Source organism: Liolophura sinensis, chromosome 6 (genome assembly GCF_032854445.1).
Source record: "Liolophura sinensis isolate JHLJ2023 chromosome 6, CUHK_Ljap_v2, whole genome shotgun sequence".
In the NCBI taxonomy this organism is placed as follows: Eukaryota; Metazoa; Mollusca; class Polyplacophora; order Chitonida; family Chitonidae; genus Liolophura; species Liolophura sinensis.
Genome location: NC_088300.1, coordinates 59,383,102 through 59,395,616, shown reverse-complemented (window position 1 = coordinate 59,395,616; position 12,515 = coordinate 59,383,102). Strand labels below are relative to the sequence as shown.

At 36.2% G+C, this 12,515-nt stretch overlaps 1 protein-coding gene across 1 annotated transcript in view; it reads left to right on the top strand.

The window, feature by feature from the left end:
* Window positions 1-12,515, top strand: part of LOC135466284 (anaphase-promoting complex subunit 4-like) — an 82,420-nt gene that overhangs the window by 6,902 nt on the left and 63,003 nt on the right. Inside the window, exons 10-18 of the mRNA XM_064743699.1 lie at window positions 634-680; window positions 952-1,017; window positions 1,581-1,679; window positions 2,544-2,631; window positions 2,872-2,969; window positions 3,507-3,568; window positions 4,080-4,118; window positions 4,489-4,590; window positions 9,963-10,049. Coding sequence (XP_064599769.1) covers window positions 634-680; window positions 952-1,017; window positions 1,581-1,679; window positions 2,544-2,631; window positions 2,872-2,969; window positions 3,507-3,568; window positions 4,080-4,118; window positions 4,489-4,590; window positions 9,963-10,049 — 688 coding nt within the window. The remainder of the gene's footprint in view (window positions 1-633; window positions 681-951; window positions 1,018-1,580; window positions 1,680-2,543; window positions 2,632-2,871; window positions 2,970-3,506; window positions 3,569-4,079; window positions 4,119-4,488; window positions 4,591-9,962; window positions 10,050-12,515) is intronic.

Below are 12,515 nucleotides of genomic sequence, written 5' to 3'. Positions count from 1 at the left end.
TCACTCTCCAGCTGTGGTTAGGTGAGACCTCAGAAAATGGCTAGTCGCAAGTTTCTGAGTTAAAGCAGCATAAGCTATTTAATGACCTAGCTATAAGGCAGATTTTAATTTTGTAAACTTATTTAGAAAGCCCAGAATAAACATTATGTATTTTTTATACATTTGGGTGTAATTTTAAAATCCTGGCTTTAATTAAAATGAACAGGCAGCTTCAGCGAATTCTTGAACTGAAATCATCGACTTCATTTACAAAGCTCTCTCTCTCTCTGATATCATGTTTTACTTTTATTGCATTGTTGCATAGAAAATATATGTTATTGTTGTGACATAACCTACATACTGCATGCCTACATGCGAGGTGCCACTTTACGGAGTTTCACGCCTCAAAAACTAATCTCGTGTTATGTCATTGTCATGTAACAAGGGAGTTAATTAAAAATAGACATATTGGATTGAAGCTTGACTGTATTGGACTGATTTGATCTCCACTTAAGAGTGTGTCTCTTTGGCCATTTGTCTGATGGCAATAATAAACTGTTGGATTTTTTGGAGGGTAAAGACATGTATTTTGGCTCAAGGATCCTTCTTGTAGTTTGTTTACCTGTAATCTCTTTGCCTTGTTTATTTCTCTAGTGATTGTGCGGCTCTCTGGAGATATTCTCACACCAGCGTTGAGCAAGGTAAAGTTAAGTCATATATAACTCCCTTGGGTTGCTGGGTTTATTCCAGTAAGTAATTTAAGGGTCATCTTAAAATCCTGTTGGTAGCATAATGAAGCAAGATAGATATATGAATACTATAAACATAATATGAGTACATGTATTTGTCTAAGAGGTTTCTGGACTTTATACCATTTTTTGACTGACATAGTACCAGAATATCATCCAGGCTTATCACAAAGATGCACGGTTTTAGTTATACATGTATATGTAGTAGCTTTTGTTTTCCCAGATGACGCAGTATGACATGAACTTTGTGGCTGAATTCCTGAAGGATAATTTCGCACAGTTCTCAGAGGTAACTTAACCATTTTTGATATATTTTTCCAGTAAACTTAGTTATTAGTATTTATTATAAGTAATTTCTAGGGAGTGGATGTGGTTGAAGGCTCTTGCCTTTCAGTCACTAGGACTCACAAGGTGTGAGTTCAAACCTGACATAAGGTGATTTGAAGATTCAGTCACTGGTCATAAGGCCTCAGTGACAGTAAGCAGTTGACAAAGCTTGTTCGCCATTTGCACAGTCTACCATCTGTTGCTTGTCTTTCCTAATACTGTGTGCATATTTGCCTGTCACTAATGGACAAGCTCATCAGTAACTTGCCAAAGGTCATTGGTTTACATCAGGTTATTGTGGTCACTCTGGTTTCTTCCACCAATAAATCTGACAGCCTTTATATTAGTGACAAAGTCTTGAGTAGAACATTAAGCAACAATTAATGGAATCTAATTAGCACATATTACTTATGTGATCATGTTTCGCACAGGTACAATAAAAGTGGAGTGGTGGATTATCTTTGTTTCTTGTTTAAATTGAAGAAATATTTCTGATTTCAAATAAAAACGATTATTTAACAACAGGAAGATGAAGATGAAGACAAAGATATTCTTGACAAGATGTCAACATCTGAGGATGCTGAAGCCAATAAGCCCCAAATTAAATTAGAGAAGGTTGGCCAGGTAATAATGTTTGAAAAGAACTATATTAAAGTTTTGATTTAAAAAATATAGCCAGCAACCTTCAGATGGTCGAGGGCTTTCCCTGACTTCTACCTGTGTTCCTCCCACCATAATGTTGGTCACCGTCGTATAAGTGAAATATTCTTGAGTACGGCGTAAAACACCAATCAGATAAATACATAAATAAATTTATGTCTTTTTTTTCCCTTGATATTGACATTTACAACAGGAAAGGAGATACTAACCCATTATCAATCATTTGCTGTCCTTTTCGGTCTTTTGTAGTCATTTCTACCAAAATCAATAGCATTCTGGTATCAGAGTTTAATATTTATGGTTTTGCATTCAAAAAGCATTGAGTATCACCTGTCCTATTTGGCCCTGGGTAAAAGAAAAACATGAATGTGAAAAGCCAGTTACAGTAAATGATTGATTAGATTGTGAGGTTTGACAGAGTTAATGAATGACTATACTCTATGTTTATGTTGGCTTGGGGGGATTTCCGTGGCTCTGTTGGTTTGCGCGCTAGCGCAGTGTGATGACCCAGAAGCCTCTCACCAATGCGATCGCTGTGAGTTCAAGTCCAGCTCATGCTGGCTCCCTCTCCGGCCGTACGTGGGAAGGTTTGCCAGCAACCTGCCAATGGCTGTTGGTTTCCTTAGGCGCTGCCCGGTTTCCACCCACTGTAATGCTGGCAGCCATCGTATAAGTGAAATATTCTTGAGTACGGCATAAAGCACCAATCAAATAAATAAATGAATATGTTGGCTCGGTCTGTAACATTATAGTTGAAATACACATGTATAATATTGTACAGGCACAAAGCGGCACAGACCAAAACTCTGACTGATATTTGTTTTTCAGTATCTGAAGAATGAAAACCTGCACTATCCTCCTGATACCTCCAGTAATCCTTGGAATCAGTGTGTCAAAACCAGCACACATTTGAAAGGTAATCCACCGTGAGTTTTGAGGCAAAGCTCTAACCACTCTTGTACGAGGTTAGCAGGTCATGTTTGATTGGTTCTTTCACCTAACCTGATTTTTCCTAATGAATTATGTATGTAAAATAAATGGATTTTTTAACCGTAATCTATCAGTTCATAGAAGGTTCTTTGTCTGTAAAAAACACTTTATGATACATTATTGTCTTCCTGTTTTGCTAATGAAATTTTGGATCATTTTTTTGTAGATAGTCCATTGTTGTACCAAGTGGAGACAGAGAAATCTTTAATTCAGCTCAGGGAGAAGTTGGAAACCTGTATAGATTCTGCCTTAACCCATCCTGCAGTATGTCACAATTTGTATTAAGAGCACTTCAATATATTAAATAAAAAAGAGATTAATGTAGAGATGTCCATTATTCAGTGATCTAGAAGAATCTTGCATAATGTGTAAGAAATGCAGTTCAACTCATGTATTGTTTCTGGCCATCAGTTACACTGATCTTAATTGTCCAAAAAATGCGTAAATAAACATCACAAAGTATCTCGATGGATAACAAATTCTTCTTACCAACATTGCGGTGTATATTCTAAGCACATGCTTGATAGTGACGTTAGAATGTGCATGGAAACGTTGGTTAAAATAAATCAGAAATTGTTGTCCATATGGAAATTTTGTGATGTTACTCTGTTAGCTTCTATATGCCTATTCAAGAAAATATATAAATGTAAAAGATGTGAAATAAAAGCGCTGAACATGCGGAGAAAGTAGCAGTACACATTAATTACGATGATATACATGTATCTCATAGTTGAATTGTTGCTATTTACTTGAAATGTCTCTATAATGTATCTGTAATCGTTGCTTTCTGTTTCTTAACAGAGTGTGATCGGAAAATTCTTGATGTGTTCTCACAAATTTCGCTTGTTTTCTGGGGTGAAAAGGTGAGCATGTTATGCCTCTGATGCAAGATCTGTGATTCACAAAGAACATATGAGACACTGAACTTTGTCTGAGCAATTGAGAAAATTTCATTTTAATTAGAACTGTGCATGATGTAAATTTCTTATACATACATCAGAATTAGGTGTCTGGTTAAGCGGGTTTACTTATTACCTAATTAAGGAGAAATACGATTATTAGCAGATCTGTGTCAAAAGAAACCCTGAAGTTTGTTTTGTGTGTCTGATAGAAAAAAGTTCTTAATGATATATTAAAACAGTCTGCAAAGCAAACTTTTTAGAGACTTTCAATCTTAAATTATCTTAGTTTAGTTAATGAATTCACATCACATTCCTATTTAATGTTGTTTTAATTCTCTCTTTCTTATATGGTGATTCTAAATGGAACATTTCCTAAACCAGTTGTTCCACTCATCACACTCTCTTTTTTTGGTTAAATAACTGCCCTGACAATATTTATTGTTTAAACTTTTTTGTAATGATTGTGTTTTAGAGATGAGCAGAAGCAACCTTTGGCCTTCGCAATAAGCCAGTAAGTACATGAATTATAAATATTCCTGAATTTTTGGTTAGAATGGTTGGTAAATTCAGATTGGTTTTTAATTTGTAACACTCACTGGATACAAATTTGCAGAATCCCATGAAATCATCTTTGTCGTCATAGTAATATATTTGATGTGAAAATTTAACTTATAAGACATTTTCTTTCAGTGTTATATAGAATTATGATAGACCACCAGTTAGCACCAATGCATTCCATCCTAAAAAAAAAATTTTGTTTGTTTAAAGCGGATGAAAAAATACAATAAAATCTTCATAATTATATAACCGTGTAAAGGTATTTGCCTTTGGGCATTTTCTATCCATTAGAGGAAAGTGTTGACATTCACTTTGTTTTTCAGGTTTACTGTCTGTGAATCTCATCAGATGTACACAGTGTTCACATTTGATCCAAAACCCGCCTCGACATTTTTTGTCCTAAGGCATCCAACAGACAGCCAAAAGTGAGTCTGGGAAGAAACTTTGCATCTTCTGTTTATGGTATTCTCTCCCTGTCTCCAACACTTTCTAATTTGTTGTGCTCTTGCTTAGTGGTTTCATTTAATTAGGCCAATACTTATTTTGGTATGCTTTATTATAAACTTATAACATAAATCTACTTTGTTAATACAAAAGGGGAGTAATAAGACATGTTTCTTTTCTGGATAGATTTTCTCAGTTATGTCCCTTGGGAGTTTTTTTTGGTTGATTAATGCAGCTTTCCAAACATTTTACTTGGTCATTTTGTTTACCCACATAATTTGTGCCATTTACAGGGTTACGTCAAAATGTTGAATTTGAAATGTATGATCATGCATTTTAATTGATGAGTTCAGGTGTAAAAACAGCATATCCAAGGAAACAAACATTTCTTTTTTTGGGTCTGTCGGAGAGAATCTCAAGAAGCCCATTATAAAGGCATGAAAATATGTGAAGAAATTGCCGTATACTGGGAAGTAGTTTCACCCAAGAACGCTGTGTAAGTGCGTTTAGCAAAATAGAGGGTCTGTTATGGTCAAATATTAGCTTCCTTTCGTGATGTTTTTTTCATTTTTTTTGTTGGGATTTATATGAAATGATTACGCATTGAATGAAAATTGTAATTATGTTTGGAGTCGTGCTTCCATTTATTATCCTTTTAATTTTACATCGCAAAAGGTTATCAGATTCTCAGGCGCTTTTTTGTGGGTCGTAGCAGTAAATGTCACATACCAGTCGGTACCTTGAATGATTGCTTGTGGTAGCATACGTACTAAAAGAGTTACATCTTGTAAAGTAGCTGACATGCATGTATTTAACAGCTCGTAATGGTATTTAAGCCTACCTTGCAACTATCGAGCGCTTAGGTAGTCATTAAAACGGTGCAAATAGCAGCAGAATACCGGTAATGTGGAAGTTATCAGACAGCTGATATGCCCTTTGACCTGGACTCCTTGGGTCTCTGACAAATAGTTGATATCACAAAAAGTTGAACAGAGCAGCTAGTTGTGAGTGTGTGTGTGTTTTTTGTTTTTTTTTTCTACTTATTCTTCCATTGCTCAAGCCTTTGGTGTCCACAGCGTTGGCCAGTCGCTGTGGGACTTTCATGTAATTGTTTGATCTCACAAGTATGCTGTTCAGTTGGTTCAGTTGCCGATCTCTTTAGTGTGGCCATAGTGTTGGAGCTGGCGCATGGCCCTCGAAGTCGAGATGACATGCACTAATTACGTTTTTCACTAACAGCTCTGTACTTCAAGTTTGATGCCATTAAACAAGTTACCATGCTGGCAGATGACAATTTCTTTTAAAAACCGAGACTCTACTGTCTTCCTTCCCTTTACAGGTGAGAGCGATGCATGTTTCGGAATTAAGTTTCAAGATGATAGACTCTGATGTTTTTTCTTTTAGTTTGAAGCCAGTTATCCTGTGGAGGACCGCTATTTATAATGTGATGTTTCACGTCCCTTTTCACAACTACACAACTTTAGGTTTAGGATTCTGATGATTAATATTGTCATAATATTAAAATGATGGTTGAATTTAATTTCTGGTAAACATTTTTGGGGGTGGGGGGGTGGGGGGGCAGTTTCTCTTTTGAATCTTCTGTAGGGATCAGCTCCCCTAATGAAAGTGGTGTTGCACACGAAGTGGTAATTATTTTTATGTAAGCCTATGCTAAAAAGCTTTCGCATCTAGTCTTTTGCTGTGTAATGTTGTTCATTTATAATCAGCCTTTGTTGTTTTGAGGTTTTTTTGTTCTCTTCCTTACACAAAGTTTTTTCTTACTGTTAGAAGTTAGAAGAAGAGCAAGAGACCCATTTCAAATCCTGTGGGCTCTCTTTCAAACTTTCACCAGACAGCCGATGCGTCTGTTTTCTATTATTGTCTTAATTATATGAATGTTTAATTAAGCTTCATTAAATCAACCCCTTGCATCTCATGACTACTTACAGTGTAAGTTTTTACTCTGCTCTCTAAATATTTGGTATGTGAAAGTTTCCCTGTTGCATGTGAAAGCAACTGAGCTCTACCATTTGGTGTGCATTGCAGTTGTATTGTCCAGAGGTGTGAAATTGTTTGACAGTATTGCACATTCCATTATGGCCACATACCAAATATGGAACTTGCAGCTCTGTACATATTTATTTTTCAAAATAGGAATTGTTGTGGTAACAGTTTAAACTATTCAGCCATGTTTAATCACTTTGTTGTAGGCTATAACAGATGCATATATCATAGGTTGATAGTTTTATGAGTTTTTTGCTATAACACTTTGCATATCACCGTTTCAGCTAAATTTGAACAACTCTGCATGGAATAACTCAGCATATTGTGATGCTAATTGGCTAACATTCTAACATTTGATGTTATGGTTTACATAAAAATATGCCAAATGTTCATTATGCTATTCCCAGCTGATTCTTAATTTATATAATGTGATAGAATCAGTACAGTTATATAACATGGTTATTCCCATGCTGTGGGTTGCCAAATGAAATGATACCATGACAGCTACAGCCATTAAATCATTGCTCATTGAGTTTTTTGAAAAATAGGGAATTATAATAATTATGTCTTGATGCATTTCATGATAATTATCAAACATGTAGTCAGAATATTTTGTGTGGGTAATGCTGTGGCATACTCACCTACAACAGTATCCCATAACTGTTTATTAGTGGTGCCTGTGTTTTCAAATATTCTGTGTTACACGATAAGTTCATTGTCCAAGCAACATTGTAGATGAATTGATTAGTATTTCTTAACATACACAGACATTGAAACAATACATATAAGACCTTGCCTGAAATTAGGAAAAGTGTATATATGAAATATTAAATGAAACACTTGAAGTTTAATCACTGATGCAAAGTATCAATAATTCTGCCCGGATGTCTAAGAAGAAGACAGCTAACATTAATTTTGACTACTAGAATAATGTTTGAAAACCTGCTTCTCTCCATGCTTCCATGTTGAGCAGTGTAGAATGTCTGGCATAGGGTCTCTATGTCTTGACTCCACTGTTGATAGCAATATTCATGTGGCCATTTGCACAGACTGTTAAACCTTCTCTAAGCAATCATTCAAATCAAATTAAATCTAAATGTTGACCTATGTGGTCGCTTGAATCCAACCATTCCAAACTAGGCAGTTGTTTTAGCTCAGAAGATACATCATTCACCTGACAAGGTGAGGTGTTTTCTCATGATCTCTGCAAAGTTTTTTCCCCTATCAACATCACAGCCATTTTAAAACTTACTTAGTTACACTCTAAAACCAGTCTGTCAAATAAAGTAATACTGAGTTTGGTTTGTAAAAATAACAGATGCTCCTTGAACTTTAAATGAAATGGAGAACCAAAGACTTTTTTATGCAGATTACTTCATGAAAGTTTATTTAGTGAGTTGTAGTTACACCCTAACGTCTTGAATCCTGTACAATGTGTTTCTTTCATATATATTTGATTGTCCTAGAAATTTCATAACTACTGCTGTTTAAAACCTTCCTGATTTCTGCATTTAAATGTTTTCTTGCATTGTTTAGTGGTCTGGTATATAGCACAGGGATATCTCCTAAATTTCTGTTCATTTTAGATCTTTCAGCCATACTCTGTTTATTGTATGAATTAGGACAGGTGATAATTTTGTACCTGAGGACAGCTTGTTGATTGCTGTTTGATCAGAAGCGTGAAGCTGCCCTAGTTTACCTGTAGACTCGTCACACAACATTCTTGGCTCCCTTGAAAACCAAAAATGCTGGTATAATATGTCGTTATCAAGAAAGCAAGAAAAAAAAAAACTAGCTCATGAACTTCATGTGTTGTTACGTCAATCAGGTGACTAATATTAGACATCAAAGTTGAATGTACATGTAAAAAAGCGATCAAAAGGTAAAAAGTTTGACTGATATCCTGTTGTTACTGAGGTGAAAGGTCAAATTGAGGAGCTCGTTATCTGGGCACCTCATCAAATGTTACTGGTTACACCTGACAGATGCTGGTTTCATGTCAAAATCAGATGTCAGCCAGAAGGATTAAGACATCAAACTATAAGCAATTCTTTCATACTCTCTTGCATTTTTAGATTTGTTAAGCTAAAGCATATGTTTGGCAGTTTTCTTTGTAGTTGATTGCATGAAAGGTGAATTTAAATATGATATCATTTCATAGATAAAAAAAATTGTGATGAGTTAAGCACCAAGAGTATGGTATTTGTTTGATTGTCTACATACAAAAACAGGATCAGGATAACTGAACTCTAATGATGCAAATGTGGAACACAGTTTTTGTGGTCACATATATGCAACAACAGTTCATACTCCATCGGCCTTGTACAGGGCAATGTTATTGTGACTGTCTGTCTTCCTGTAACTCAGTGTATGTGCATGTATTTTATACCCCCTTCTGTGTATGTTGTCTTTCTTGTTGGAGGGCTATGTTACTCAGGCTGTCTGTCTGTCATTCTGTACATGTATTCTGTACTCTCATGTCTGTGTGTATTACCTTTCTTCATGGAGGGCTATGTTACTGATGCTGTCTGTTTGTCATTCTGTATATGTATTCTCTGTATTCTGTACTCTCATGTCTGTGTGTATTATCTTTCTTCATGGAGGGCTATGTTACTGAGGCTGTCTGTCTGTCTGTCATTCTGTATATGTACATGTATTCTGTACTCTCATGTCTGTGTGTATTATCTTTCTTCATGGAGGGCTATGTTACAGAGGCTGTCTGTCTGTCTGTCATTCTGTATATGTACATGTATTCTGTACTCTCATGTCTGTGTGTATTATCTTTCTTCATGGAGGGCTATGTTACAGAGGCTGTCTGTCTGTCTGTCATTCTGTATATGTACATGTATTCTGTACTCTCATGTCTGTGTGTATTATCTTTCTTCATGGAGGGCTATGTTACTGAGGCTGTCTGTCTGTCTGTCATTCTGTATATGTACATATATTCTGTACTCTCATGTCTATGTGTATTACCTTTCTTCATGGAGGGCTATGTTACTGAGGCTGTCTGTCTGTCATTCTGTATATGTACATGTATTCTGTACTCTCATGTCTGTGTGTATTATCTTTCTTCATGGAGGGCTATGTTACTCAGGCTGTCTGTCTGTCATTCTGTATATGTACATGTATTCTGTACTCTCATGTCTGTGTATTACCTTTCTTCATGGAGGGCTATGTTACTGATGCTGTCTGTTTGTCATTCTGTATATGTACATGTATTCTGTACTCTCATGTCTGTGTGTATTGTCTTTCCTCAGGGAGGGCTATGTTACTGAGGCTGTCTGTCTGTCATTCTGTATATGTACATGTATTCTGTACTCTAATGTCTGTGTGTATTGTCTTTCCTCAGGGAGGGCTATGTTGCTGAGGCTGTCTGTCTGTCTGTAGGTCAGCTGCGTCAGCCAGAACCAGACCCAAATTCCTCTACAGACCACAGGTAAGTCAGTTCATCCATGCTTTTCATTTCACCCAGTACTGTCTTGCATCTCTGCTTTGTGTGTATAGGCAGATTTTACAAAAACCTTTTTCAACCATAAAATCCCTTAAGCCTTAAGCTGGTTAATCTTGTGAGTATACATAGATATATTGATTATTGATTAGAGATCTTTAGTTAGAAGTTAAAAGTTCAACTTGTAACTCGTAACTTCAAACTCGAATAAGTAAACTAATTCAAATTTGGTCAGAAGAAGTTACCACTTATAACATCTCTAAACGTCTCTGCTGAATGAGTGAATGGTGGGTAATGCCATACTCCAACTTGTTTCACTTTCCACTGTAGTTGACAATCTTTCTCACAGTTTGATACCCATTGAGTGCGTCACACATGTGAAAGGCAAGCGTTGGCCAGCTGACTTCATGTAAGACCACCTAATCATGGGGCAGTGCAATATGAGTGCACTCAAATGTTTATTGCCACCAAGGCACCAAGAACAACTGGAGCAGGGAATATAAAAGTTCCCTTTCCGAATTACGCTAATTGACCCCAATTTTCAGCCACAAAATGCATTTTTAGAGGCAAATAAAGGCCATAAAATGTCATTTTGGGGGCTGAAACATTCATTTTTCCAGCAGGATATCATAACACTTTCCAAACCAGCCTTAAAGCACTTTTCTAGCATCATAGGCTTTCTCAGAATACAGTTAATCTTGGACAAAATTTTAGGCCACTCGTAACCAAGCAACATAACAATGATGTCACATCCCAGTGTATAAATAGATCAAAGTTAAAAACCAATTTTTTTTCTTGTGTAAATTAGATCAATAGATGCCCTTTGTGTTTTGAAAATTTGAGGAATTGACATGTAAGTCTTTGTCAGCAGTCTGGATAGAACATAAATTTACATGGGCATGCACATCAGGGGACAAAATATTTGATATTTTAAGCTCTTCACAGTGATGACCTTGACTGGGGGACTAAGGTGGTTAGCATGTCAGAGGGGAACAATGACCAAGGAGCATCTCACCAGTGTGGTCGCTGTGAGTTCAAATTCAGCTTACGCTGTCTTCCTCTCTGGCCATATATACAACCTAAGGATGGTCACATTTTTGCCAGGCTCTGCACAGCTTCCTTCCAACATAATGCTGGCAGCTGTGTTATATTTGAAATATTCTTGAATAAGGTGTAAAATGCCAGTCAAATAAGTAAATCAGATAAATAAAAATGAATGAATGACCCAACATTTTAACTCCTGTACATGTGTATATCTCCATGTGCACTGTAAAATGCGTGTTACTTGACAAAACCTCATTCTACATGTAAACATGATAAAATTTTCTTTATTAAGCATGCATGTTCTGTGCTCTGTAAATGGTCCTGAAATGACCACGAACCTATGGATTATAAAATAGATTACTGTAGTTCTATTATTCTCCATCAACGTTCTCGATTATTTTGACCTATAAATGTTTATTCAGGTCTAGTAATGAGCAGTCATTTTATCCTTTGGGCCTAGGTATCTAAATTTTCCCATCTGTTATCAGCATTCCAGCTTAAATGTAGCGTTATTCACATATTAATTTTGTCGGTCAGATAGCTGGTACAATACAGATGTCTTAATACCACTATTCCCATGGACTCGCAGTGCTATTACCTTGTTGCTATTTTATGAATATGAGATTGATATGTGAACTTCCATGAATGCTGTAAGGAGGAGATCACTGCAGGCTCTCTAGATGTGAGCTTATCTGTATTTCCTGGTTTTTGTTTGACATGACTGGGTTTTGTCACCTTATGTCCCCGTTACAGCTAGGGTGTCAAGGGCATACATACTGTATTAACCTCTCAGACGTATTTGTGTCACAGAGCTAGGGATAGTAATTTAAGATTTAATAGCTTAAAAGTATATGTGACTTAATCACTTTCATTTCCCAGTTGAAGACATTTTTCTGTCATTTTTGAGTACAAAAGACAGATGATTTGTATTTTATGATTTTAGTTCTGAACACATAATTTTAAATGTTTGTGTAGTGTGAGTGTGGTCTCAGGTGACACATCAGATGAAACCTTTCTTCATTAAATTATCCTCCTACAGGTATTTCTTACACATCTACATACACATGAGATTACAGAAAATTTACATTGTTTCTCTGAGAATTTCAAATAAAATATTTTTTACAACATGTAAAAAAGACAAATGAAATAGATGTATGTATATTTTACCAGCTTTTTATGTATGAGGACCCAGTGGTTCAGTAACGTATTGTCAATGGATGGACCCAACATATCCCATGTCCAACCACTCCTTACTGTGACAGCGGTACTTTACATTCCTTTCCCGGAAAGCAATTGTGACCTCATGGCGTCACAGAAGGGATTGAACATTTGTAACCAATGTGTGGGACATCCTGTTGACCTGTTTGTAACAATACTGCTTATGATTGGTCAGTTGCGTGTTCTTGACTG